General features: G+C 38.3%; 1 protein-coding gene and 1 long non-coding RNA gene across 4 annotated transcripts; both read left to right on the top strand.

The window, feature by feature from the left end:
- The first annotated feature begins 1,213 nt into the window (after positions 1 to 1,213).
- Positions 1,214 to 19,745, top strand: npr3 (natriuretic peptide receptor 3). 3 transcript variants are annotated; one of them, XM_027029321.3, is made up of 9 exons: positions 1,214 to 2,167; positions 8,787 to 8,909; positions 9,535 to 9,698; positions 15,822 to 15,957; positions 16,762 to 16,856; positions 17,425 to 17,545; positions 17,879 to 17,966; positions 18,346 to 18,503; positions 18,705 to 19,745. In XM_027029321.3, exons 1-8 carry the CDS (start codon positions 1,507 to 1,509, stop codon positions 18,452 to 18,454), a joined length of 1,497 nt encoding a protein of 498 aa, XP_026885122.1. In that variant the 5' UTR covers positions 1,214 to 1,506; the 3' UTR covers positions 18,455 to 18,503; positions 18,705 to 19,745. The 3 variants fall into 3 exon arrangements, with proteins under 3 accessions (XP_026885122.1, XP_026885131.1, XP_026885114.1); XM_027029330.3 differs by having other exon boundaries at positions 17,882 to 17,966; positions 18,346 to 19,745; XM_027029313.3 differs by having other exon boundaries at positions 18,346 to 19,745.
- LOC145657857 (uncharacterized) lies at positions 2,175 to 7,147 on the top strand. Its single transcript, XR_014123754.1, has 3 exons — positions 2,175 to 5,567; positions 6,622 to 6,846; positions 6,977 to 7,147. It is a non-coding gene; the product is annotated as an uncharacterized LOC145657857 (long non-coding RNA).
- Positions 19,746 to 27,365: the final 7,620 nt, after the last annotated feature.

Below are 27,365 nucleotides of genomic sequence, written 5' to 3'. Positions count from 1 at the left end.
TCCTAGATCCCAAAACATTTTAATTGGCCCATGGGAATAATTTAAGATGAATTACAGGCTAAAGAAAACCCTTAGTGAAGGGCCTGTTGACAGAAATGTGTGTAGGTATTTGTTTCTGTATACCCAGTATTAACTAATAAATCAGAGTGCAGCAAGTGTCATGGGTAGTCTAAATGTAGGCTCAATTAATACAAGCTTGGCACACCATTTATAAGGGTTATGAATGATATATTGTGCCTTTTCTGGAGAGCTTGGGTGAGTCATTTTCTGTGTGCCACCTAAATGAAGCATGCTAAATCTATCTCACCATGTTGCTTTCTGTTGTGAAAATCAAATGCTGTTCAGTGGTCTTGCCCTATGACCGGGGACTTAAATGCAAATGGTCATAAATGCAAGTGCAAGAGTAGCAGTCATGTAAAGCTGAAATTGTCTGTTTCCTATTTAATATACCTAATTCATAGGATGTCCTTTCAACCTAGTCCGTTCACATGGATTTCGAGATTCTGGAGTTTTAATCGTTCATTTTTGTAGTAAAATGTATCTTCCACTAGATGCCGCTGTATACGAGATTTTTCATTTTACGATTTTGCTCCGATTAAGATGCGAGTATTTTGTCAGTGGCATGAAATGATAAAAAAAAAAGAAAAAAAAAAAAGTATATGCTGGTAACAAAATGAGTACAAGCTTATTGATAAAGTCAATAGTAATTGACAGGGTCACAACAGGTCGGTGATAACGTTACTTTTCAACATGTTATTCCAGAGGATTTTTAGTCTTAAATTATTCTATCAAATATTAGATCTGTATGGCATTTTGTGCATTTTATGATTTAGTATGTCTTAATGGGTTGTTTAATTGGGGAAAAGGTTATTCTCATCTTATTTTCTGAAACTGAACGTGCACGTAATTCATTTTCTAATAGTAAAATAAGTCATTTCTCTCAGTTGTTAAAAGGCCAAACTGACTTTTATATATGAATCAAAAACTGAACTGACAGAAAATACACAGAATGTAAAGTGTGTTATGTACTGTCACAGCCGTAAGCAGAGAACTTCAGGTTTGTCGAGGTAAGGCTCAATGTAAAGCTCGTGAAAGGTGATACTGTAACTTTAAGGGAGAGGTGGGCTGCACAAAAATGACGCAGGAATAATAATGAAAAGGATGCTTCAAAATTCCTGACCAACTGCAGCGTGTGTGGTAACGAGCAGCACAGTTAACATATTCAAACAAGAGGAATTACAAAGAAAACCGGGGAGTTAGCTAGGGACACAGAAGACTAACCAAGGGAAGAAGGGTTCTGGAGACTTGAAGTAGCCTACAGGACACATACGCCATTCATTTGAAATCCCGAAAAGAGTGGAATTTTAACATAAGTTTAATTGCGGAGACCTCCACTATTATAGTTTACTGGAGTAAGAGAAAATAATTTTAAAAGAAAATCTTTAGAAAAAGTAACACTTAGGCTACTCCGTCAACTGATTTAAGAACATTTAAAGATACTACAACATGTTATATTTCCCGTATCTCTGCATCTCTATTTGGGTACTTGGGTTTCCTGTCAGGACAAGTGCATTGAATGAGAACGTCGACGTACTAGTGCTTTTACCTCAAAACAGTTCCTACATTTTTTCAATTTCAAGAGTTTCTCCAGCAATAGAATACGCAAGACAGCAACTTGCCAATGGTCACTTTGCTGGTTTGAATTTTAATTTTCAATATGTCAGTTCAGAATGTGGGGTGGATGCTCTGTTCGCGCTTGTGGACAGGGCGCCAGATGAACGACCTGACCTGATCTTCGGTCCTGTTTGCGAGTACGCTGCCGCTCCTGTGGTGAGGGTGGCATCACACTGGAACATCCCCGTCATGTCAGCAGGTGCTTTAGCATACGGCTTCATCAATAAAAACTCTGAATTCTCGCTTCTGACACGAACTGCTCCAAGTTACATGAAAATGGCGGAGACGTTCGCCGTTATGTCCCAACATTTTGGCTGGCGAAGCGTACTCTTGATATATCATGATGACAAAGAGGAAAGAAACTGCTACTTCACAGTGGAAGGTGTCCACGTCCTTTTGGAAGATGATCACGACATTTCTGTGTTTGTGATGGATTCTAGAGAACCGCTGACATACGTCGACGAGCTCATCAAGCCCATGTACGAGCATGAAGGTAGTAGCAACAGCATCCTAGAGAAATCAAGATGATCAGACTTTAGTTTTTAATTATTGACTTTCAGCAATGGAGGTTAGCTTATCAGCGAAAGTGTTATCACTTATTGACTAGACATTACAAAGCAAACGTAGGGTAACTTACGAAGTGCTGCTAAAAAGTATTGATCTCTCTTCTAATGTTTATTACCCACTGATATGCAATCGGTAACTAAGGGTGAGATTTTGTCGTGTAGCCTAATATTCTGTTTGTAACAATTTAAGACGAACTATTCCAGACACTGTGACTTGTCTTTCAAGATGTGTAAGGGGTCAGCTGAGTTGCACAAGAGTGCATGTGGAAAATATGATAAGAATTTTGACAGGCGTGCAACAATGGGCAAAGGTTTGGGAATTTTAGGTACCAATTCTAGGCTTAAGCACTCCTCCGAGCATTCACAGACTTTTTTAAACCAACGCAGATCAAGAGAAGGAAAGCATGTTGTATGTTGTTTGTTCTATTGCTGTTAACCAACCAGCATCCTAGTTAGAGCTCTCTAATGCTGATCATGCTGTTAATATTATAAAATCTGCCCTGCTCTCAAAAACATTTACAGGGAACTTATAGATCTAGACTTAGAGTCAATATTATTATAAACACACTGTCAATGTTTGAAGTATACATGATGGTTTTGTTGTCATTAGTTTAAATCAGACGTTAGATTTGTTTCAACTAGAAGTCTATATCTTACAAAAATTTATTATGGGTCACTGGCTTATTGAACTAAAAACAAGTTAAATCAAACTTGTTAAAAAAATATCTCAGGTGTGCAACTCAAACTCAAATGTGCAACAACAACATGTCCTATAACAGTAGAAACATCTTTTTATTATAATACCATGTTAAATAGTTACCATAATTACTATTGCACCAATACGGTAATACAGTAACATCATTATGTGTTTAGGGTGAAGTGACATTAAGAAAAATAAAATGCTATGCAATATGATTTAATAAGTGTAAGGGTAATAAAGCCAAAAACCTAAAATATACTGTATACATAGACACAATGGCTAGCAACTGCCTCCAATCCTGTGAATCACTGTGCTTTGTTGGCATACATACATACAATAACATTGGTGGTAATGGGTTTCTAGCTGGGAAGTAGCTGTACGTAAGGCATTTACACACATTTACAGGTAGAAATACAAGCATATTAGAAATACATTTGTCTGCTATAGTTTCCTTTGCTTATTTTCTTTGACCATTTTAGGTCACCTGAGAAAATAGCATTCGGGTATTATTTACATTTACGGCATTTAGATGATACTTTTATCCGAATCTTTCTCTTACAATGAAAGACGAATTTGGAAGGGAAAAAAAAGATTAGAAAAATCAGTTAAAACAGGACAGTTAAACCAGTGACATTAAATAATTGATATCAATTGGCCTGAATAATTAGCATAGCCAGTCTTTGCATAGATTGAATCTCAACAGTATTACATTCAAAGTTCCCAAGTATATAACAGCACTAACATAGCAATAATTACATTTATATTCACAATATCTAGCTCTGCTTAGCATTTTGAATGGAAGTCAATGAAAACAGATACTATGTCTAGCTTCTCTCAGAAATAGGTGAAATAGAAAGCCAAGTGGTATGGCTGGACAGAATTTCTTATATTTTATGTGATAAGAAATGTATTAAGCTCTAATTACATACTTCACAGTTTGGTTTGGCTCAAATGCAAATGTAATTTGAAACATGATTACAAAGTAGCATGTTGGTAGTAAAAAAAAAACTTATACAGCCTTTCAGGGGTTTCTTTCCATTTTTTTATACTTTAATATTTATTTACCCCCTTATACTGAGAAAACATATTTCTTTTTAACATGCTCTCTAGACATTACCACTAACATCTATCTGCACAAGGAACCTCTCAGCAAAATGTGGGTTCTGTAACACCATTTTCTCACACAGTAGCTTCTTTTGCATGTCAAACGTCTGTGCTTAGTTACTTGGAAGGTTTCTGTTTTATCTTTTGCCAGTGGTATCCTATGAATGTGTAACAGCTTTTCCACTATTGCCTTGAAATATCTAATGCTGTTAAAGTATCCCAGTGCTTTACCACCTTTTTGAACCAGGAGACCTCTTTCACATTGATGATCAGTCAGTGTGAACCTCTGTAGTACGTCCTTTGTACTGCATGCTGGTACTAATTATAATATTTAAATAAAATTGACCTTACCTTACCTTAAGGTGGCTAAGTGGATCACTTCAGGTTGTACTGTGGCAATAGCAAAGCACTGTAAGATGAAATACGTTAATTAAGGCCTATACTAGCATCTGAATATTAGTTCCAGTTTATGGAAATAAACTTGGCAGGGTGGTAGATCTCCAGGACCAGAGTTGACCACTGCTGGTCTAAGATTATGTATTAGGCCTCCCTGTAATAAAATTTGGGAACACTGTTCATCTTAGAATATTCTATATAATATTCTATATATCTCTAAGTCCTTCCTTCATCCTTTTCATCTCCCATCTCATGCATCATTATGAGATTTCTTCCTCTAAGTGGTTCCCTTACATACCTGAAAAATATCAACAGAGTACAAAGGCCCTATGTTGGTACCAAGGTATTGCAGTTCCATGTGAAGTTTGTTGAGGAGCTCCTTCTCTTTAGGTGTTAGATCTCACTCTAGTATGTTTCTCATCCTTTACCTTCTGAAGGTATTGTCACCTATGCACAATTGTGCATAGGTATTCTCTCAAACCTATTGTTCTCTCATTGCGTCTTTGTCAGGGTCCTCGGACTTGCTTCCATAGAACAAGTAAAAAGTGAGAAACCAATGTAAGCTTTCTGTTTGTAAACCAAAAGAACAAGAGACAATTGTCAGTACCTCAATGTGTACCAAACAAATTTTCTCAATATTTGTTTTAGACTACCACTAAAATATTCCAACCATTTGTAAAATATTTGTTGTACTGTAATTCATATATTTGGCATAGATCTGTATAATGACCTACTCTTCACCACAACAAATGATATCAATATTTCTGTGTTTTAAGGAGGTCCCTATAGGTGTATATACTATAAAGACCCAGTCTGACATGTGAGAGGAAGTAACCACAAGACAGTATAAGATAGGACAACACACTGTTCATTTAGAAAACTGATTTGTTTTCTAAATGAACATGTCCCCTGTAAATCTGTGAAAATATACTTTAGAATATAAAGTCTGTAAAAATTGATCCAAGACTAGGCATTTTCTGAAATTCTCCGACATTTGCCCTATGAACATCAAAATATTTTAAGGAACCAAATATATTGAGATAGAGTCCCTGCTATAGTCTCATCATCGATTTTCACTTCAAGTAGTGAATACTTTTAATATACAAGACTGCTCCAACTCTCAACAGGTGAGTGAAATTTTCCATATTACCATAGTTACTATAGGCAGTAGTATACATATTTGAATGTCCAAAGATATGCTGTTAGTCCATTTCCACTCTTTCTATAGACAGTGATTTGCATCTGTAGTATGTGTGTTTAGCAAGCCCTCCACAGCGATAGCCCTCCACAATATTTATCCAGGTTTGTTGTCATGTTTCCAACAGAAGTTGAAATCCAGACCATTTGTGTATAACACTTGTTGTTGGTATTTAGATTATATATAGCACAATGTGCCTAGTTTTTTGGCTTTTCTACACCCAATATGCAATAGCAGGAACCTTCTTAATTTTCTCAGGAACCTGCTTAGGATTGTTGTGTCCTAGCCATCATAGAAGGCCATTGGTTTGGATTCCTTAGTTTGGCTTTAGGAACATTCATCACTTGTAGAACCTCATTGAATCTGCTGTAAGGGTCCTGAACAGTCTACCTTGCCAAAGTGTTGCTGGTCAAGAAGCATTTGTAGTATGTCTTTTTATATTTGTTATACTTCATGCTGCTACAAACCTCCTGACCTTTACCAGTGAGAAGAATGACTTCAAAACCAATGCTTACATTAATTTGGTCTGATATCCTTTGTATCTAACTATTGTGCTCAGTGTGGAGGCAAATCTTAGAATTTTATTCCTCCCTGAATCCTCAGACCTTTTGCTCACAGAACCACCGAGTGTGCAATTCCTATTCATCATGATGTTCAGCTTATGCAACTCTGTGAGCACAGTTTTGCATAGTTTTGCTTGGTGTTGTGGGCAGAGCAAAGTGACTCTTCGACTTGTCTTTTTCTCAGGCAGCACATGTTTCAACATGTGTCGATCAAATTCACACACGTTTTCCTGCCCATTGCTTGGCATTGTGTATTTGGGTCTGCTTAACCTTCTTATCTTGGACTATGCTAGGTCATCCTATTAATACGGTGTAAGGCTGGAATTCCCAAAGCTTTCTCTAGTCTTTAGTGATGCTGCATATATTTCTATATATCCAGCTCAGTTCTTACCACACTATCTTCATCATTATCCCACTCAGATATAGATCCTTCACATCACCCTTACTTTGGAGGACACTTGCAGTCCCATGCATTGTAGAGTGGTGACACTGAATAAGTGATAGCCATAAAGGAAGCAAAAACACCAAAAAAATGACTGCTTTATCTTCATAAAATCAGAGTTTAAAAGGAGAAACCACAACCAAAATGGAAAAAAGTCCTTCCAGTTTTTTCATTAATTAATGAAGGATTTCTGGATTATATCTGTAAGTAGACCTACTTTAATCATGTAAGTAGGTAATTATGACCATGTAACAATTTTCATATTTACAAACTTGTGAAGATCACCCAATAGTTCTTTCTGACCTGAACTTATCTTTATTATAAATCTTTCAGAAACAAGCTGGGAGGCATCATGGGAACGTCTGACATCTGAAGTGCTGAAATACACAAAATACATCATACTACTAATGTAGCAGCAAAGTTTCAGAAAGAAAGATATGAATGATAGATGAGGACCAGATCATGTGTCCATTTTACTGTCAATACAGATGGTTATGTTTTATATCTAGGACAAATAACATGGTGGGTCTTTCAGGAATACAAAATATATTATAAGAAATATAATATGTGATGTGTAAATATTTACTGGGCTAAGCTTGAGAAACTTTTAACGTTCAGTTCAAGATGCCTTAAACTGAACTACCAAAGCTTTGAAATGTAGACTACTTTTGTCTGAGAGGGAATTATGCAAGGAAGTTTTAAATTCAGATTCTGGCCAACAACATGGATCTCACCTACTTTTTGCAAACATGTACTTACCTCTCTGTGTCTGACCTAATGGTATTGTAAAAAATTTGGAATAGAGCCAGACTTGCAGTTTTATTATGTAAAAGACATGGTTGTAAATATTCTGTTTCTATTTAAATAATTGTAACATTTCTTGTAAGGTCTTAATGATGAAGCATGACCAACAAGCCAGACTGTGTATTATTGTGTTTTTTATGTTACAGTGGATCAAGTGTACTTTGATGAGGATGGAATACAGTGTTGCAATGTTTTGACAGCAAATGACATGAGCACTGAACCATGCGTTGGCCCAGTGAGGGCCAGCAGACTAGACCTTGGGGCATGGATGAGAGAATTTACTGAGCAGAGATATGTTATTACACTCCCGTTTACGCTGCATTCTGCACTGATGTACAGAGGACCAGGCCATAGCTTCTTAATCTCACTAACAGCACACTACAAATTTGCACAGCAACAAAATTTGAATGCATGTGCTCAGAGCACCGCACTTTTTAAATGACGGCCGACAGTAAGTGTGCCATGTGTTGCCCTTCACATTCCTCAGCTTGTTTAAAACTAGCGTCAGTGGGAAAATCCAGATTTTTTGAAATATTGCTGGCTGGGGCCGTACCCCATGGAATCGGCAGAGAGTGGACACAGGGCCCGTAGTGTGCTGCACACTCTGTAATTAAAAGGTGCCATAGAGCAGGAGCACTGAGGTGAAGTTTGTCCCACTCAACTGAGGATATTTCAGGCAGCACGCTACACTGACAGAGTTGTGGGGAATGTTCCAGAACTCTGAATCTTCCTATTTATGGGACACTAAGATTTTTTTAAAACCTCTTTTTGCGTGCTTGTTTGTTTGTTTGTTTGTTTTTTAGCTCTCTTGCTGCATGGGAAAATATTTTATCCATCCAACTCTCTTTTTTGGTTAAAATTAAGTTATTCTGCAGTTTACATGGAATACCCTTTTTGTTTTTTTAAATACATATTAGACTTGACATTCAAGCTGACATACATCCGTTATTGATTAATTAATTTGTGTTGCAATCTTTGAAGGAAGGCCAGAGCATAAACGTTTAACGGCTAAAAAAGTCTACACCGAGCACTGCGTCAAAGATACCTGTAATGTGTGTTTCATATATTACCTATAAATCTTTTACAAGAAAGGAGTGCTCACATTTATCTCATAAACATAATCAGAAAAGCACTTTTAAGCAACTTATCCTCATAAGTGGAGCTGTAAAAATACAAAGAAAATGCAGTGCCATCATCATTATATTTGACCCCTTGAGCAAAGTTTAAAAAAAAAAATCTAAACAATAATAACAACAAGAACAACAACATCAATAAAAGTGGTACACCAGTACTTACAAATTGATTCTGATTTTGTGTTTTTCCCTTGATATCTTTGCAGTGGTGATCATGTGCACCTATGCAGATGTAGTGCGAGAGATCATGCTGAATGCCCATAGACGGAGATTAACCACCAGCAATAGACTTTTCTTCAACATTGAGCTCTTCAACTCCTCCTCTTATGGTAAAAGTTCTTCAATCTTTGTCTCTGCTCATGTTTGGACTCTGCACTGATTACAGAGCTTATCTTCATAGTCAAGATGCTCCACTGCATTGTATAATGCGTTATAGAATTTTCCCACTCTGTCCCTTGGCAGAGTTAGGCTATCCAAGAGAAAGAAAAGCCAAGGCTTCCAGCTGTTCTGTTTGACAGAGATTACATTCAGGAGCTACAGGCTCTAAAAGATTTGGTTCAGGAAAGCAGTGCCTGTATTTTGTTTGCTGTGCAGGCCATCAAGATGTTCCTTTGTAGTCCAGAACTAACTATGTCTAAAAAGAATCCATGATTGTTCCAAAAGTAATTTGTCACTTTTACAGTATGATGCTTCAAAATATTGCTTAAATATGTATGGCCATTCAAATTAAATGGCTCAGTCAAGACATAGTGATGTTTTATTCTAGCATTTCTAAAATTATCAAACATTTCTCCAATCCCATTAAATATATTATAAAATTACAACAGGACTGTAAGGCTATCTAGAATTTAATTCTCATTATACTTTATTGCCACATTCAGCCAAAGAAAACCCTTTTAAGCATAAGCCATCTATTGTGATTTGTTCATGTACAAACAAAACATTATTTCACAGGAGATGGATCTTGGAGGAGAGGAGATCGATATGACAATGAAGCAAAGGCAGCCTATGCTTTTCTGAATACAGTGACACTACTGAGGTCCACCAAGCCTGAGTTTGAGAATTTCTCTATGGAGATGAGGAAATCCTACCAGAAAATGGGAGTCGATGTTTGTGAAGTAAGTTTGCTGCAGTAATGTACGTAAGTCTTTTACAGTATTACAACATTGCTGCGTATTAGTATGTGTCATTGTATTCACATTTAAGAAAAACATTGTCATGTCAGTGTTCAGTTGCATTTATATACAAGAAATGTATTGACAGCTCTCTCTCTCTATATATATATATATATATATATATATATATATATATATATATATATATATATATAAAATGTATTATTTATATTCATTATTATTTATATTCATGTTTTACATGATTGCATTTAAAAATATATTTTATTTTTGCTATTGAAACTTGGGTGACCTTTCCAAATTGATTTTTATTTATTTATTTTATATTATTATTATCATTATTAATAATAATAATAATTTTTACTTTTTAAAACAATTTGAGATTGATTAAAATACCAAGTATTTGAAAAAATATTTGAATTGTTCAGGCCAGCCCTATTTATGTCACATTTATGTTCACACACAATTAGCTCTGTTTGCATGATCTGATGAAATAACATCACATGAATGAATGAATGAATGAATACTGAATACTGGAGCAACTAGTTTTTTTAATACATTTCCTTGGAATATATATATATATATATATATATATATATATATATATATATATATATATATATATATATATATAGAGAGAGAGAGAGAGAGAGAGAGAGAGAGAGAGAGAGAGAGAGAGAGAGAGAGAGAGAGAGAGAGAGTCATTGCTAGTGTCCTTGTCACTACTGGTAGCCTGCGGCGGTACCTGCAGACCATTCAGGTAGCACAGGTTGTCCGGCTCCTCCAGGATGTCCTGATGTCCTGATCCATGTCTGGCAGGAGAACCCAAGGACAGCATTCACAGTCTTATCAGGAGCATGCCTAGATGTCTTTGGGTGTATACAGGCACTTGGGGGCCATACATACTACTGAGTTACATTGAGTTGCCATGATGAAATTCATGTAAATTGTATCAGCATGTGATTTAAATTTTTTTGTTTGATTTTTGGTGTTTTTGAATTCAGCCTTCAGTGGGTTGATGATTTTGGTTTGCAATGACTATTCTTATGTCATTTTGTTCTCAACAAAGCACACAATTTATATCAGTAAAGATTAACAACTTGAATCTTTCATTCATCAAGATCCAATGTGTGATTCCAGTTTTACCTCATTTTTTTGAGCAGTTTAAATAATATTATATTCATGGAGTTTAACCAAGGTTATTAGACAAAGAACAAAGAACAAAGTTTATTCCTGGAATTCCCATATTTTAGCCCATGCTGGAACACAGTTATTATTTTTAAGTTGTCAAACAACATTTCTGTTTCAATTGACAGTGCTTTGTCCATTTGAATTTAGAAAGTACAGAAATTCCAAGTCAAAGTCATGACTGCTTCATCCTTATACAGTGTACTGTGTTCTGCTCATACATTTGGCTCCTAAAGTATGTGTTTATTAGTCAGTGAGTTTAAGAGAAGGTTCTCCAGGTTTGACACTAAGATTCAGGAGGATTGCATACCATTGATCCTCTTATATGATAGAAATATTATAAATGCAATATGAAGACAGGCCTATTACTGATAAAACTCTAAAGGCATTGGAGAAAAGGTAACTTCAAACACCATTCCTGTTTTCTATTCTTGGTTCACAAAGCACTGCAATGCATTAAGCATTCCAAATATGACTGAAACATCACCTCACATATAGAATTGCTAAATCTTGCTGTCAACTTGTTTACTTAGTTCCCAAACATTCCAAATGGTATATCAAACACTGACAGCTGACCCGTGACAGTTTTGAACAGCGTTGACTATTTCACGTGTTCTAAGTCTGTAACTCCTCTATTTGTAGTCAATCAACTTCTTGCTATCTGTCATTGGGTATTTGATGTGGTGAGAGCAAGCACCAGACATTCAGGCAGGCCACTACACTAAATGCAAAGTCCACTACATTTACTCTGACTGCTTGTGAATGCCTGAATGGACTAACCTTTGGTTCCATAAAGTGCTCATAGGAGTTCTAGGAGTGACACAGCTGTTCTGGCTGGCTCTTTGTCAGTGGCATGTCAGGTCCCTTGAAAAACCTTCAGTAAATTGTCAGGGGAGACAGCGGGAGCTGTCATATTGAAACAAATAGTTGCTGCTGAATCAGTTTGCTGAGGTTAATAAGCTCAGCAGGGTCCCTGCCACTTTCCAATGGTTTAGCTGCCAGATTAGCAGGAGGGACAGAAGGCAGAACTTCTGCTCTCTGGATGGGGACCATAGGCTGGTGTAGGGTCATCAAAATCCACAGTCAGGAACCTACTGTATGTGAACAAAGAGTATTCAGAGTTTGCACAATTATTTTATTGTGCGAGCTTTTCAAGTTACATGTGCCCTATGCAAGTATGGTCTTACTAGCCTTGATTTGCAAGATCAGTAATATGTCAGGAGCTGGGTTTCCTGCAGAAGAGGCTTGTACCATCTGTTCATTTTGCCGAGTCCGGTGTTGTGTTGATGGATACTAAATTACTGACTGGGGTGAAGAATGCCTGCTTTATTTATTAAGGAAGATGATACATTTTTTTGGACTGGCTTACTTACAGTGGGTCATGCTCTTATGGGCACTCAAGCCTGTTTCCAGCAATTCATGCAGGCAAAGCAGTCTTGTCCATTTGCACAGTACTTATCACATATATAAACCTGCAGACGACATATTCTCTTGAAACTGAATGCTTAATTATGTACAATGCAAACAAAGTTACCTTTTTCATATTATCCATCTTAGTTTAGACTGTGAAGTTGAAATAGTATGATCACAAATTAGCAAAGATATTTTGTTGATGATTTTGATGGCAGAGCTTCTGTATGCAAGACATGGTGACAAAAGTAACTGAATTTTATTTATATATATATATATATATATATATATATATATATATATATATATATATATATATATATATATATATATATATATATATATGTCTTAATTTAATTCTGTAAATAGTACATATTTGGAAGATTTAAGACATAGAAACAGGAGACAGTATTCATGTAAGGCAATGTTCAGTTTTCTTCAGGTTAAAAAACAGCCAAGATGTGCTTTTAAATAAACAATTAGTTGCATGTTGCTGAAAAAATGTAGTTTAACATGTAACAGAGTTATCATACTGTCCTTCTTGATTGTTGATTTGTCCTGGCATTGTCTCAGCTCTTACATAGCTGTCACTTGCAATCTATGAAGTTCAAACTTGGCAACAAAATGAATGCCAATTAGTAGACTTTTTACCACAGATGTTAGCATTTCTCATAGGCTATCTGCTTAGTCTCTTTTTACAATAAGGGCAGCCACTCTAGGGACTGTTACAAAAATCTAAATCACAGTAGTTGGTTTTGTCTTTAGACAGTTTATATTATTTGACTTCCAGATGTATCATCTTCATACAAAGCACTCAAAATCAGATGACTTGCAAAGAAATGTTCCAATTTAGAAGGCAGTTACACCTGAAAACAGTTGATTGAGCCTGCCTTTAACATCAGTGGAGTGAATAAGGGAATGCTCTGTTGAATTCCTCTGTGCATTCTAATTCACTGCCCTAGGTTGCAGATGGGTGTAATTGTCTTTTTCCTCAGAGCCATAATCTCTTATCTTGAGCAAATGCACAGATAACATTTTCTGCACCCTTAAGGAGACATGATGCCTCGTGAGACATGAACTGGCTGTGACAAATTTGCAAGAAAGAGACAAACAAAGGAAGTTACACACCCAGCATTTTTGCAGTCTGTGTAAAGTATGTTGTCACAGCAGTGCTCAGGACAATCACTGCTACATGATGTCGACTGGACCTTTTTCTTAATAGGTATTTTGTTTATAGTCATCCAGTTTAAGTGGGTTTACACATGTGATTTCAGAGTGGCATATAAAATAAGAATTGTCTGACCACAATTTAAATATGCATAAATGTTTGTGTATAGCAAACAATACCTTTTTTATTTTGCTTAGAGTACCAGAGTGATTTGTCTTTTTCAGAACAAATTAGTAAAAGCAGATCCAAGAGTCAAAAAAGTGAGGGTTATTTAAAGTGACTGAAAGCATGCAAAAATAAATTTCTTTACTTCACATTTTAATCTATTTATGCCATATAATTCCCACTGAGCCAAATATGAGATCTGCATGTTCATAATACAAAGCTGTAGGTCTCATGGACAGCATGATTGAAATGTTTTGTTCTGACATTTACATCAGGGCTCTGTTGCTGGTTAGTGACAGTAAGACTGTGTTGGGTAATACTACTCCAGAGTGAAGAAACTGATGTGGTTGCTCATTTTGGTGCTGGTCACTAAGGTTAATCCATCTGATGGAAAGGCTACAGGCAAAAGCCTTAAAGCTAATGAGATGTGAGCAAAATTCCATTTTGACTAAATTTCATAATGACTAAAATGATTTGCTGAAGCCTGTGTAATTTCCTGGATTTTGATTATGAATGCATGCACAGATACTGATGTTTCCCTCACAGAAATTTCAATGGTGTTTTCTCAATTTCTGCTATAGTTATTGCTTTCTTTATCTCTAACAGTGAATCTGATGTTTACAAAAACTGCGGTCAGCTTTATACACACATAAACACACACACACAAATGCCATAGCCTCAAGCAATGTAAAGTGTTTTCCCTCGTTACAAAATAGTAACCCAGGGTGATTGCTCCATTTAAAAAGGCTGCAAACTGTGAGTTTGCAGGGCATAAATCCAAGCCCATGACAGTGGCCTCATTCCAGGGAAGACGTAACTCTCTGGTTCAACATCTCTTTCTTATGACACATGAGGCCAAAGCCCTGTGTGGTCTTCATGGCTGGCTTCTCCCAGTAACCTGGCTACCACCATTAGGCTGCCTGCACATGACGTACAGCTCAGTGATATGTTTCCCTTTTCAGCGAAGATTCACAGGCTTTCGCTCAAGGAATTATTTCCTCCTAAAAGTTGGCAACCTGGTGTCTGGTTTGAATACAGGAGGGATAAGACCTGCCACAGGCTGTTTTTCCTTCATTATTATATCCTGTTTCACAAGAGCAGCTATAAAGAATGGACATTTTTTTCCAGCATTTCTGGATGTCTTTTATAAATTAGGCTGAAAAGCTGATGACTGTGCACAGGCAGTTCATGTATGGGTGTTTACAAAACCTGTTACCAGCGGTGCGTGATCTCCAGTGTTAGCAGGGTTTACATTTTGCAGTGACAAGGACATGCTTCAAATGAGGAATGTCCATTCAAATACATTGCGTTGCTGAACTGCAAACTGTGCTTCCTATGAAAACACTGTGGGCTTTGTTATTATCAGAACACTCCGAGATTCCTCTGCAGCTTCCACTCTCAGAAAAGAATATGTATATAAACAGTTATATAACTATATCAGCTTTTCCTGCTGCTCTACTCCTATTAGGCGAAGGTGAATGTAAATATACAGCGATCCCAGCCACAAGTTATTGAATCTCCCCCAAGCAGCAGTCCCACTAAGTCCTGGGTTTTACTATTGTTTGCTTTGGGAAGCACTCACGCAACATGTTGTAACCCAGGAATGAACCATTAGTCCTTATCGTAACATAAGGGACTATTATTAGCGTTAGTGTTTTCAATGTTTAGATCTCATGTACTTCTTATTGACAGATGCTTTAACTGGGGAGGCATTATTAGCAAATGACTCAGTTTTATTAGCAAACTGTGGTTCTATTTTGACAACTCCACATGATCTGTTCTTGTACTATTGGCATGATCAGAAAGGTGTAGGTTGTGTGCGATTCTGGCGGTAGAACCCACAACTCACAGGTCATTTGCATACCTGTGCTCCTACTTGGAGTTATGGCACATTTCTTTGCTTATTCTTGGCTTTTATAGTTTTCAGTTTAATCAGTGTGAAAAAGTATTATTAAAGGGCACCAAGACCTAGAATCTTAGAGACCTAGAAGACCTTAAAGACAAATCCAGTCTTCTAAGCTTTTAAACATATCCCATAATCTGATTGGTAAGGGTGTACAAGTTTAGTATTCATCACATCTCAGTTTAGAATGTAATTTAATACTATTACAGTTCTTTTTGTGAGTTAACTGATTTGACTTGGTTTCTAAAGTCTTCCTCCTTTTGATATGTTGCAGATCAACATGTTTATGGAGGGGTTCCATGATGCTTTACTGCTGTATGCACTTGCCTTAGATGATGCAATGAAAAGCGGTTACACTAAGAAGAATGGAAAGGAGATCACACAAAGAATGTGGAACAGAACATTTGAAGGTAACTAGTGACATTAGTACAGCTTAAAAAAACATAAAGGATTTATTTTCTAAGTCTAAGTAAAATGAAAAAAGCACTGGTTAATCCAGCCTATCATTCAATGACATAATGGCCTTGGTCTGCCACATGACCTTTTTTGATGTAAACTGACCAGCAGTTATTTATATACAAGTGTTTCTTGAGAAAAATGTCTTAACGAATAGGAAACAAATCTGTGATGGACCCAGATGGGGAAAAGTAAACAGCTGCAAAAAAGCACATTTTTAGGCTTAATATTTGTTTACTTTTAGATCTTAATATTTACTTTAATATTAATATTAAGCTAACTCAAGAGGCAAGAAGAAATCTTATAATAAGAATCATTTACATGGGCTGTAGAATTCACATTGTAACATTTAATTCAATTTAGTAGTTATCCAGTATTCTTTCCACTTTCATTCATAAGCTTCACTTACAAAATAGGTGCTCAGCCATGTCTGCCGTCCAACATGGTCTTTTATTGACCGCAATGCCAGAACCAAACGTGAAATAACAATGTTATGTTCTGTGGGAATCATCAGGAACAGGGTCATGTTTTCTTGTTAAATGAAATAATATTTTAAAAATGTCAAGAATTTGGGAACTCAGGCACAGGGATGAAATTACCATTTCTGCAGACTATGCCAACAAAAACGGCGGGAGGCAGATGAGATTTCCCGTTGTATTGGCCGCCTGGAATTTTGTGGATTCTTGCTGGTGTTTTCCTTGGAATGTCTGACTCTTCCAGATAATTAATTTTCACATTCCTTGCATTCTGTTGCCCAGGCATTGCTGGCCAGGTGTCTATGGACGCCAATGGTGACAGAAACGGAGATTTCTCTGTGATAAGCATGACAAACCATGAAACAGGATCCCATGAGGTAAGAGCACTGCCTGATAATGCCTGTTTTTATCAAAAGAATAAGGAGTCTGTATGTAACCCTGTGAATGCCAGGGTTATGCTATTGTATTAACATTAAAAGTTAATACACAGTTTATTATGCCAGTGGGGGAATATGGCATGTAATGAATATACAATTATATAGTAGAATTTCAGTTGTTATCTAAAGTTTAAATATATTATTGTATTGTATTATATTAGTCACCAGAACCAAATTATAATAAGGCACTTATTACTTATTCAAATAAATTCAGTAGTCAGTAAAAATAAACTGTAGCCCTAATGACATGGAAATTAGAAGTCTACACTGCCACAAACAAAGTCTATAAGTGATCAATAAGCGTTCATTAAAAAAAAGCATGTGTGTTTTTTCCCATTCACCTGTTGGTGATCACAGGCTTGCATGGTTACACACAACCCCCTCTGTGTATATCTGCATTATTATTTATGTTCTGTTAAGTTATGCATTATGTGACTTGTACAATTTTAAAGAGGTCTGGATAATAATGCATACTTTGACATGTTTTTTTGCGTCTTTGTTTTCTTAGACTGTTATGAGCTATTTTGGCACCAATGGAAGTTTGCAGATAAATCCAGACTTTGACCCTAAACTGTTCACTGTCCAAGGGGCACCAGGACCTCCATCCTCACAACCAACAGACCAATCATGTAAATTACCTCTGTCACTTTAAGACCTGTAGAAGTATGGTTTGTATTAAACACTTTTGAGCTACATGGATAGCTCAGAGGCTAGTCAGTGTTGCTAAAAAAAGATAGATGACTAAAAACAAAAGCATTCAACTAACGTTTTAATTAAATCTTTAGTTGAATAAAAGCTTTTTTTGAGAAAAAAATAATTTCTAACATTATGGTCTTTGATATTTATGAAAGCTCTCCTGACTTATTCAGGATACTTAAAACTGTAAAGAAAATGAACTTGCATGCTCTTGGTAGGCTTAAAGTGTAATCTTCCTTACTAATGACATAATTTTCTCTCCTAAGCAGGTGGACTAGGCTTATCAGCAGTGACTGGAATTATAGTTGGAGGACTTCTTGGAACAGCACTACTTATGGCATTCTACTTTTTTAGGTAAAACATAAGATGAATAAAGGAAATGCTGTCAGCTCATTACTGTGTCTTCAAAATCCATTCCAGCATAACAGACACTGTTAGGAGTATATAAACCTTTACTACTGAAATACAGTTAGGCTATAAAACAGGAAATATGTCATTAGTTTGATATGTCATTAGTTTTTAATAGATTGCAAATTTCCTACAATAGCTCCTATATATTTTTTAATGGTTTCAGAGTGTTAGAATGAAAAGTTTCCCTCTGCTGCACTACATCATTATATTTCATCTTCTCAAAAGTCCTAGCAAAGAGTATAAAGATGGCCATAAAAAATAAAACATGACCATAAAGAAATGTTCTATTCTTCACGAAGAAAAATTCTGCTTGGTTCCTCAGGAAGAATTACAGGATAACCATAGAAAGGAGGACACAGAGAGAACAGTGTGATGGCAAGCATCGTCAGTTAAGAGAGGACTCCATCAGATCAAACTTCTCTGCAGCGTAGGCTGTACCAGACCAACAAACATGCAAGTGGCAGTCCAGATCTGGCGAAGGTGTGTGTCAGATGTGTCTACAGACTAAATAAACACCATCCCAGGAGTCCTGAAGTATTTAAAGACATACTGTAGTTTTTTTCTTGTAAATGTCTCTTGTTCTTTACTTTCATAAACTCAGGAAAGTTACTTTAATTAAAGAGAGCTGCTTGTATGGCTTCTTGAATGAAAAAAGATGGGTCTGTTTTTGTTCAACTATAGACCTTGTGCTTTCTGAACAAGTTAGCCTTGAAGATGAATTTGTAAAGGCCCCATATTGTACTGAAGTCTGTTCAGTTCTTGGATTGGTGGAGACTGGCAATGACGAGTTAAAGGTATATCAGCAAATGTAAGTAGAAGAGAGGAAAGGGTTATAGAAGATGGAATGCTTTCTACTCACAGATCATTAAAATACATGTGAGGAGTGAGGATTCTATCTTAAGGTTTGGTGTAGTCTTTAAGAAGAGGCACTGATCAACACACCTGATTTGAACTGTAAAACAAAATCTTAAAATCATAAGATTATGATTTGTAAAACTGATGCTTTCACATGAAATGTTAATGTTAAGGAATGTTATTAAAGAATGAGACATCAGTTACACATCTCTGATGGACAGGCTGCACATTTTAGTTTGTCCAAAATATAAATGATAGAGGCCAGCGTCAGTTGATTAGGGAGAGGAGGCTCTTAAAGGAAATACAGATATGAATAATAATAAATAATGAATAATAATGTTTTTGGAAAAAAAAACCTATGTTTATAAGTAGAAATTATATTGCACATGTACATTTTTGGAAAATCCATATATGTATCTAAATCTACTTTGTCAGGAAATGCTCCTTAATACACCATTTTAATTCTATATGAAATATATATTTTCCATGTGTCAAATTTAGATGTTAAAATGTGAGATTTCACATAATGCTGTGTTTAAAGTTTGTGCAAACATATATTCTAGGGTTTTATTCAAGATTAGTTGCAATTGCAAATGTGTACTGATGTAAGTAAATGTATCTACATAATGTGATGTTATTTATTGATCTTTATTTGGTAGAGGTTTCTGTTCCTTAGTGTTGATTTATTAATGTTTTTTTTTTCTTGTGTGGAACATAAAGAACCCTTTTTTAATAAAACAGTTTATCTGCCATGTGGAGCATATTTTGCTTGATCATTTGTGTACATGGCTGTGTAAACAAACCCAGGCAGAACTGTAACTTATTTATATTACCATACATATTGACAAATAAACAACAAATATTTTACCCGCTTGCATGTAGAATGTAATTATTTGTAATTAATATTACAAATACATTATTACAAATAATGTAATTATATGTAATTATTTCTATGATTTTGGACTTTGGGAGGAAAAATTGAATACTTAACAATTAGATTGTATTGTGAGCTCGAAAAAAATTTTTGGTGCAGTTTCATAGCAGGCTATGGTTGCCAAGCAACATAAAGGTTTGAACTACTCATCTTTCTGTGTATGTAGAGTATTTAACAACTGCTTCAAAGTTGCCTCATCCAAGGTAGTGCACAGGTTAGAAATTCCTCATGGACCTGAGGTAGGGTGGGGGCAAATGTTCCCAGAGTACTGTGATGATCTCAGAATGCATATCACTGAGCTTAAACCACATTAAACAGTCTTTTTAAGTCAGAAAATCAGTCTCTGTGAAACTGATCTTACATGAACACTAGCAGAAATATTATAGTTCACTATTAAAGCACTATTCAACCTTTGAATGTTCAAGTACATGTTGAGCACAATACCACTAAACTGATGAAACCACCCCCACAGTGCTGTTGCACAGAAGTAAACAGGCAGTGGGAGCCCATGACCAGCCTCCACGAAAAGGCTGTGTGCTGGGCATCAAGAACTGTAGCTTCACTGCTGAAATGCCTGCACCTTGATGAAAGACCCAGTGGATTGTACAAACTAAAGACATCTAGGGTTGGCTCACTACCTCACCTGTAACCACCAAATACAAAACTGGAGAATAACAAAGTGTATGACCCCCAATACCAGGATCAGGCTTTTCAGGCTAGAGATTAAATTGCTCTACAACACCCACCCCCTCCCCCTGGAAAAAAAAAAGGATCCTTGACTAATTTGGATGGTTTCTTGCCCTGTACTGGGTTTCCTTCAGTAAGACATGTGATCATTTTTGACACTTGTATAAAAGCTTTTCCTCACATGAAAGCTGAAGCTTCTTTAAACAGATAATACTGAACACTGTTGTATGTTTGAATTATAAGATACACAATTTGCACACACTAAAGCATCAAAGTAGAAAAACTATATATTTAGAAAATATTCCCTCAATTTCCTCCATTTATCAATTAATTCCCTCTATTTAATAAATAATTAATCGTTAGCGAAACTAAACACTGCTGTCACTGTAACGCGTGGTGGCCCTTGTGCCGAAGGGCAAAGTGCAGGACGCGCAGACTGCAGCGACTTGGACGAACATTTATTAACACATAATAACAACGATACTCACACGTATTACAAACGAAGAACACAAACACGCATACAATGACGAAAGGAACCTTAACATTAACATTAACACGTTACATCAACAATGACCAACGACCCTGCACACTATGACGAGGGTTTAAATACACAGACTGGACGAGGTGCACGTGTGTGCAGGCGTGGCCACAAACGAGAGTCCTCCCACTGCACGTGGCGGGCCAAACCACGTGCCTCGCTGGAGGAGAGCGTTTCGTGGCAGTCACGCCCCGGTCGGCACGCAACCAGGAATGCACTCACACCAGCATCAATCATGCTTCTCAACCACTTCCTCGCTCTAAACTAACAGTTTATTGATTATCACCTTCACCTGTCACCAAATCACCTCACCCCTTATTTATCCCACAAAAGGTACAATTCTACCGCGTGTTGCATTAAGCCTGCAGTAGTCTAAATACTATCTTGCTTCCGCATCTACGAAATTGCCTTTCTCTAAGCATTGTTTTGTTATCGTTAACAAATCCCTGCTTTTTACTTCCATCATTCCTGTCTTGCTCCTGTGTTCAACAATATCACAAATGCTATATTTGTGAATTCATAGTTACCGTAGTTAGCCACTCTTATGCAAGTAGCACAGCAGTGCTTGGTAACAAGTTGTAAGGCCTAAACAGAGTCAACATTAACTGAAAATTTGTTGCTTTCCAAGAGGCCGTTTTATTGGACATGGTTAACTTTGAATTGCAATTTTCCATTGGAAGGAAAATATAGACCAAGACTATTGTTGGGCTTAATCCCTGTAGGGACCCGGCCTAATGTGTTCTTTGTTTTTTGCTTGATAGATATGTTCCAAGTTGAACGAAAGGCTGTCAAACAGTTAATAAAGACAGAAGATATCTACATATGACTGGCTAGCTACCTTTGTTTAACTTTTTGTCTACATGGAGCTGGGTGCAAGCAGCCAAAACCCCAAATATGTTGAGATATTTTAATCTGAATTCAAAATAAAACTGAGTCAAATTCAAGGTCCTTTGTCCTTAATGCTGCATGGTATTATCCCTTGAAACTTGAAGCATGGTTTATTACATTTTTGGAATGGGTTAGGATATTGAGGTTTATTACACAGAGAAAATAGCTTAATGGATTTAATTTACTTTGTGTTGTCGAAATCAAAATCTGTAACATTCGTAGGCTTAAGCAGGATGCGGGGACGAGGTACGTTGAAAGAGACATTTATTAACACACTTAACAAGAAGACGTAGCACGCCGGCTATAGTTTCAAACAACGACAACATCCACGACAAGACATAGGACTTATATACACACACGACAATGACAAAACAAGGATCAGATGAGAAACACGTGGCAATGGCAATACAGACGAACACACACACATACACAGAGATGTTTGGGGTGGGGAGGGGTTGTACCGTGACACCCCCCCCACCCCCCAACGGAGTGCCGGGAGTCGCGCCAGCCTATCAGGCTGTGGCCCCAAGACCAATGGCAAACGGCGAGGCAAGAGCACCGGATAACCCGCGAGCAGAACAGCGAGGGGAGGACAGGGACTAGAACGAGGACAGACACAGGGACGCACGCACTAATGGGGACGGGCACAGAAACAAAGGGGAACAAAGTGATCGGTACATTCAATGTAATCGGGACAGGCACGGTGACGGGGACAGGCACATGAACAACACCACGCATAGGGTTGGTAAACAGTCCAGAGAAGGGAGAAGGAACCCCAGCCAGACCCTCAGTCGTCGGCTGGGTCGGAGACTGACCAGCCTGAGGGCGATTGTCCTTCGCCGGCTTGGGTAGCAGCGGCTGTTCTTGCTTTGGCATATGCGTGTCGGGAAGTGCACCAGCTGTATTGCCTGCTGCCGGTGCAGGCACTTGTGCCGCTGCCTTTTCTCCCCTACGAGGCTTAGGCATAGGTGCATGTGCTCTCCGGCTCTTCGTCTTAGGGGGAGGCGTGTCCTCCTCTGTCGATGACGCTTCCCTGTAAGTCACCTGAGGCATCTTGCTTGTTCCGGGTGGTGTGCCCTGGGTGGGGCCTTGGGTGCTGGGGGCTCATCGTTCTCTGAGCCTGTAGCATCGCTAGGAGAGGGAAGATCCCTATGAGGGACCTCCTCCACCTCCACTGAAGGGTCCTCCTCATGATAGGACCCCCTGTCCGATTGCAGACTGACGTCGCTATACTCCCCATAATCAGCATAGCCCCTATAGTCGTCCAGGTAGGGGTCGTAGGACCCAACAGAGTCCACCTCCAAGTGCTGGTTCTTGTAGTCCAGCTGGTCTCCATAGGACTCAGCAGAGTCTGACCCTGGACCATACACAGGGTCCCTCCAAAATCGTCCAGCGGGTTCCCCCCTTGTGGTAGATCCATGAAGCAAGGCCAGGATGAGTGAAGGTGTCTCCGCGGGATAGTAGAAGTCCACAGAGGCCGACTCCGAGGACTGGAAATCATTTTACCAGTCCCAGTAGTCAGACATGGTTCTGAATGACTCCCCCACTTCCGCACTTGGGCCACACTCACCTGGACCACGCTCCCCTAATGTGGGAGACAGGAGGGTGCCCAAGAACACGGGGGGCTTCCCTGCCTGGGTTGTAGGAGGGCGTTTACTTCCCTTTTTTCCCTTCTTCCTTTTTCCTTTCCCAGTCATCCTTCGTCGGTTGGTATTTCTGCAACGTTCGGAGGCTTAAGCAGGATGCGGGGATGAGGCACTTTGAAACAGAGGTTTATTAACACACATAACAAGAAGACATAGCATGCAGGCTATAGTTTCAAACATCAACAACATCCACGATAAGACAAAGGACTTATATACATACATGACAATGACACACAACAAGGATCAGGTGAGAAACACAGAAGGGCATGGCAATACAGCCGAACACACACACACACACACACACACACACACACACACACACACACACAGAGACACTTGGGGGGGGGGGGGGTGTACAGTAACAAAACCAAGTAACACTAGCTAGGGAAGGCAGTAACGTTACGTATTAGTTAGCTAGCAAAGTCTAACTAATGAGCAGAACTAACTAGCTAACTAGCTTATTTACACAGGTTCATTTTATTTTCTTACCTGTGTCTCACTGAAAGAAAAGGTCTGTTGTCATATAAACTTAAAATATACAATGCATCCTTGGTAATCCCTTTGTCAGGTAGCTAGGGATGCCTCATGCAGAACTGTCTGTACTGTGCAGCTCGTGGGTTCCCGCTCATGAAGCTGAGGCTCCCGGCATATGCTGACGCAGTAAGAAGAGGAATCACACAGAAGACATGCCACCACTGGGCAAGAAGTGGTGGCACTTTTTCAGGAGGGGCATGCAGCTTGAGCTCTCACTGAGGACCCCAGATACTATCGACTAGGGAAAGGCCATGTGTGTTAGAAAGGAGACAGTGTGGAGACAGTGTGGAACTACCGCAAGCTGCTGACAACTAAATTCAAGCATGGGCTGAGGGACAAACACACAATTTTATAACTGTGATGAGACAGGGTTTCAGATGGATGAGAGCATGTACAAAGTACTGGCACCCGGGGGTCCAGACACCTCTACTAACAGGCACCCCGGACCACATGTCGGTACTGGCCCGCTTCTTTGCAGCTGGGAGGACAATCCTCCTTTTATCATCTTTACAAGACACTTTTGCAGAGGCCCTTATAACCAGGGAGGAGCCCCCAGTGCCTCTTTATAGGAAATATCTAGTGGGATAAATTGCAGGGGACCTCATCATCAAGTGGTTTGCCAATTTACTCCAGCATGCATGGAAGGAGCATTCTCTGCTCCTGATCTTTCATGGCCACAAATCTGAAACCTGAGGTCACTGAGGCGGCGAAGATGGAGGGTGTTGTGCTCCTGTGCCTTCTGCGCATTACTCCCATATCTTGCAGCTGCAGGATGTGAGAATCTTTGGCACTTTGAAGGCAGAGTTAACCAAGGTGGCTGGCAACCTCTGCCATTATAAAAGTTCATATGTTGTTAATAAATCTGTGTTTACGAAACCTTTTCCACCACCCGTTCCAGCAGATGAAAGACCATGGCAATGTGGTGGAGGGGTTTAGGAAGTGAGGCATCTTACCTCTGAATCCACAGGCTGTGGATTCCAGCCACCTGATGCTCTCCAATGCAGGAGCAGCTATAATCACCAGCACCACCACGTCCTCCTCTCCAGTGGAGACCTCCACCCCCCCACTCCAGCACCCACAGCTTCCCTGTATTATCACCTGTTGGGAGCAGAGCTGATCCAGCCTGATATTGTGGGGGTACTGACTCGGGTCCGATACCAGAAGAAGACTGTTGGAAGGATGCCTGCTGAGACATGGGTTATCATTGGAGAGTATGGACGACTCCTGTAATAGATGGAAGACCAGGCCAGGTGGCCCAAAGAAGCAAAAGGGTTAGCTGAATATGGCCCAGGCAATCAAGAGCCCTTCTGGTGAAAGAAAAAAGAGGACCACGATCAACCCTGCTGTGGCCTCTGGGGCACCCCCCAGCTGCCAAGGTAGGCCCCATACCTGTTTCTTGCCTGTGCTTTCCTCATCCCTTTTGGACACCACCACCACATCACACACCATCTCATGCCTACCTCCTCATGCCTGCCTCCTCCTCTTCTTCTACCCCCTGCAGCCACTGACCTCTAAAAAAGAAACAACAGAGGTATCTAGTAAATTAACTTATTATAAACTCACTAGTATTATTGTTCTTAATATTTCAAAGGCAACTAGTATAAAATGTTAATGTAAGGTTAAGACAAATGTTATCTATCAACAGGTTAGAATAGAAAGGCCTCAGTACCATTTAGAGGTAAGTTGGATAGCTAGTTAAAAGTTCCAGGTTTTTTGAATAGTTGTAAGCATCTTAGAATTACTGTTTAAGTGTCACAGATGTAGTTAGGTCTTTTAAGGATAGTATAGGTGTTTTAAAGATAGAGTACAGGATCACATTTTTAAAGAGCATTTCTCACTGGTCAAAAAGCAGCAAAAGCATCTGCCCAGAGGACAGGTAAGCAACCATTTCATAAACCTAAGGTAAAACCTAAGGCAGTGTATCTTTTTTGTCACATGTTAGACACTTGTGGGCGGTGTCATGTGGTGAACAATCCAGGGGACCTTTTATGGGTGTTCTCTCCACTTTTCCAGGAGTGGTTCTACTGCTTCTGTGATTTATTAATGATTTACAACGCATCATGAATGCGCATCATGAATTACTGTCTCAGAACTTGACAGTAGTATTTTACAGAGGCCCAATGACACATGTCCAGGTATTGATGGCCTTACAGTTGAATTTTGTAAAAATATTGGCTGAAATAAGTCTTATTATTTGGAGCATTTAGACAATGTATACGCAATGTCTCCTACTATAAAACATGGTTTAATCACTCTCTTCCCTAAACCAAATAAAGTTAAACTATATGTATATAACTCAACACCCATAACATTCCTTTCCTGTGATGATTATAAGTCGTTTTCACAGGTAAATGTGAATAGATTGAAAATAGGGACGCTTTTGTATAATTGATTAAATCCATCCAAATAATGAAACTGCATTCATTAAAGGGAGAAACTTTTAAAATAATTTTCCTGATATGCTTGATTATGATTTCTTAGTTCCACAACAAAATGTGAATTTATAGACTTTTTTTTATATGTTTGAGCATTTGACATGTTAGAACACCACTTTTTGTTAAAACCCTGGAAGATCTAAGTTTTGGTTCTCATTTTTGCAGAGTATGTTTAAAAGTGTAAACTGAATAATTTTATGTAATAATTTTATGTAATTTTATGTAATGATGCCACTGTGAATTAAGACCAGTGTAAACAAGCAAATAACGATAGCTACAGTGTAGACAGGATGTACTTCAAAGTGATTTTCTGAGTGCTGGCCAGGGGAACCAACAGTCATCTGAGTGGAACAGAAAAATGCAAAAAGGGGGACGAGAGACATTTTCACTGCACTCCCAAAATTAACTAACATTTTTCTTTAGAATAGAATGCTGCCACACGTGCTTCACAGACTATACATAATGGGTACATAATGCTAATCTTCATACAGAGTAGTGATGGGCATCCCTGCTCTTTTTAGTAAGTCTTATGAATCTGCTCAGCACACTAATAAGAGCAAGCTCTTTGGGCTTCCAAATGGCTTCTCATTTACTTGCAGTGAGTTTTTTTCCCTTCAGAATTGCCAGTATTAATTTACAATAAAGCTCATTCATATGTAATAGATAAAGAAACATGTCAGTTTTGCTATGTTTGAATCTAAAGTCAGATATGGATTTCAGGCTGAGGGAGGTATAGAGCATGACTATTTTACTTAAAATAAAATAAATTCTGCTCTAACCAGCTAGAATGGACAGCGTTAATGGTCAGACACTTCCCACTGTACA

The sequence above is a fragment of the Electrophorus electricus genome, chromosome 5 (genome assembly GCF_041902795.1).
Source record: "Electrophorus electricus isolate QZ-2024a chromosome 5, ASM4190279v1, whole genome shotgun sequence".
Lineage (NCBI taxonomy): Eukaryota > Metazoa > Chordata > Actinopteri > Gymnotiformes > Gymnotidae > Electrophorus > Electrophorus electricus.
This window is presented reverse-complemented; position numbering and strand designations above follow the sequence as displayed.

Bases quoted from the DNA above. Each gene is read 5' to 3' on its own strand.
- npr3 (XM_027029321.3), top strand. From the start codon at position 1,507: ATGTTATATTTCCCGTATCTCTGCATCTCTATTTGGGTACTTGGGTTT. The intron at 8,910-9,534 runs GTAAAAGTTCTT...ATTATTTCACAG, and splicing joins CTTCAACTCCTCCTCTTATG to GAGATGGATCTTGGAGGAGA. The intron at 17,967-18,345 runs GTAAAACATAAG...TTGGTTCCTCAG, and splicing joins ATGGCATTCTACTTTTTTAG to GAAGAATTACAGGATAACCA.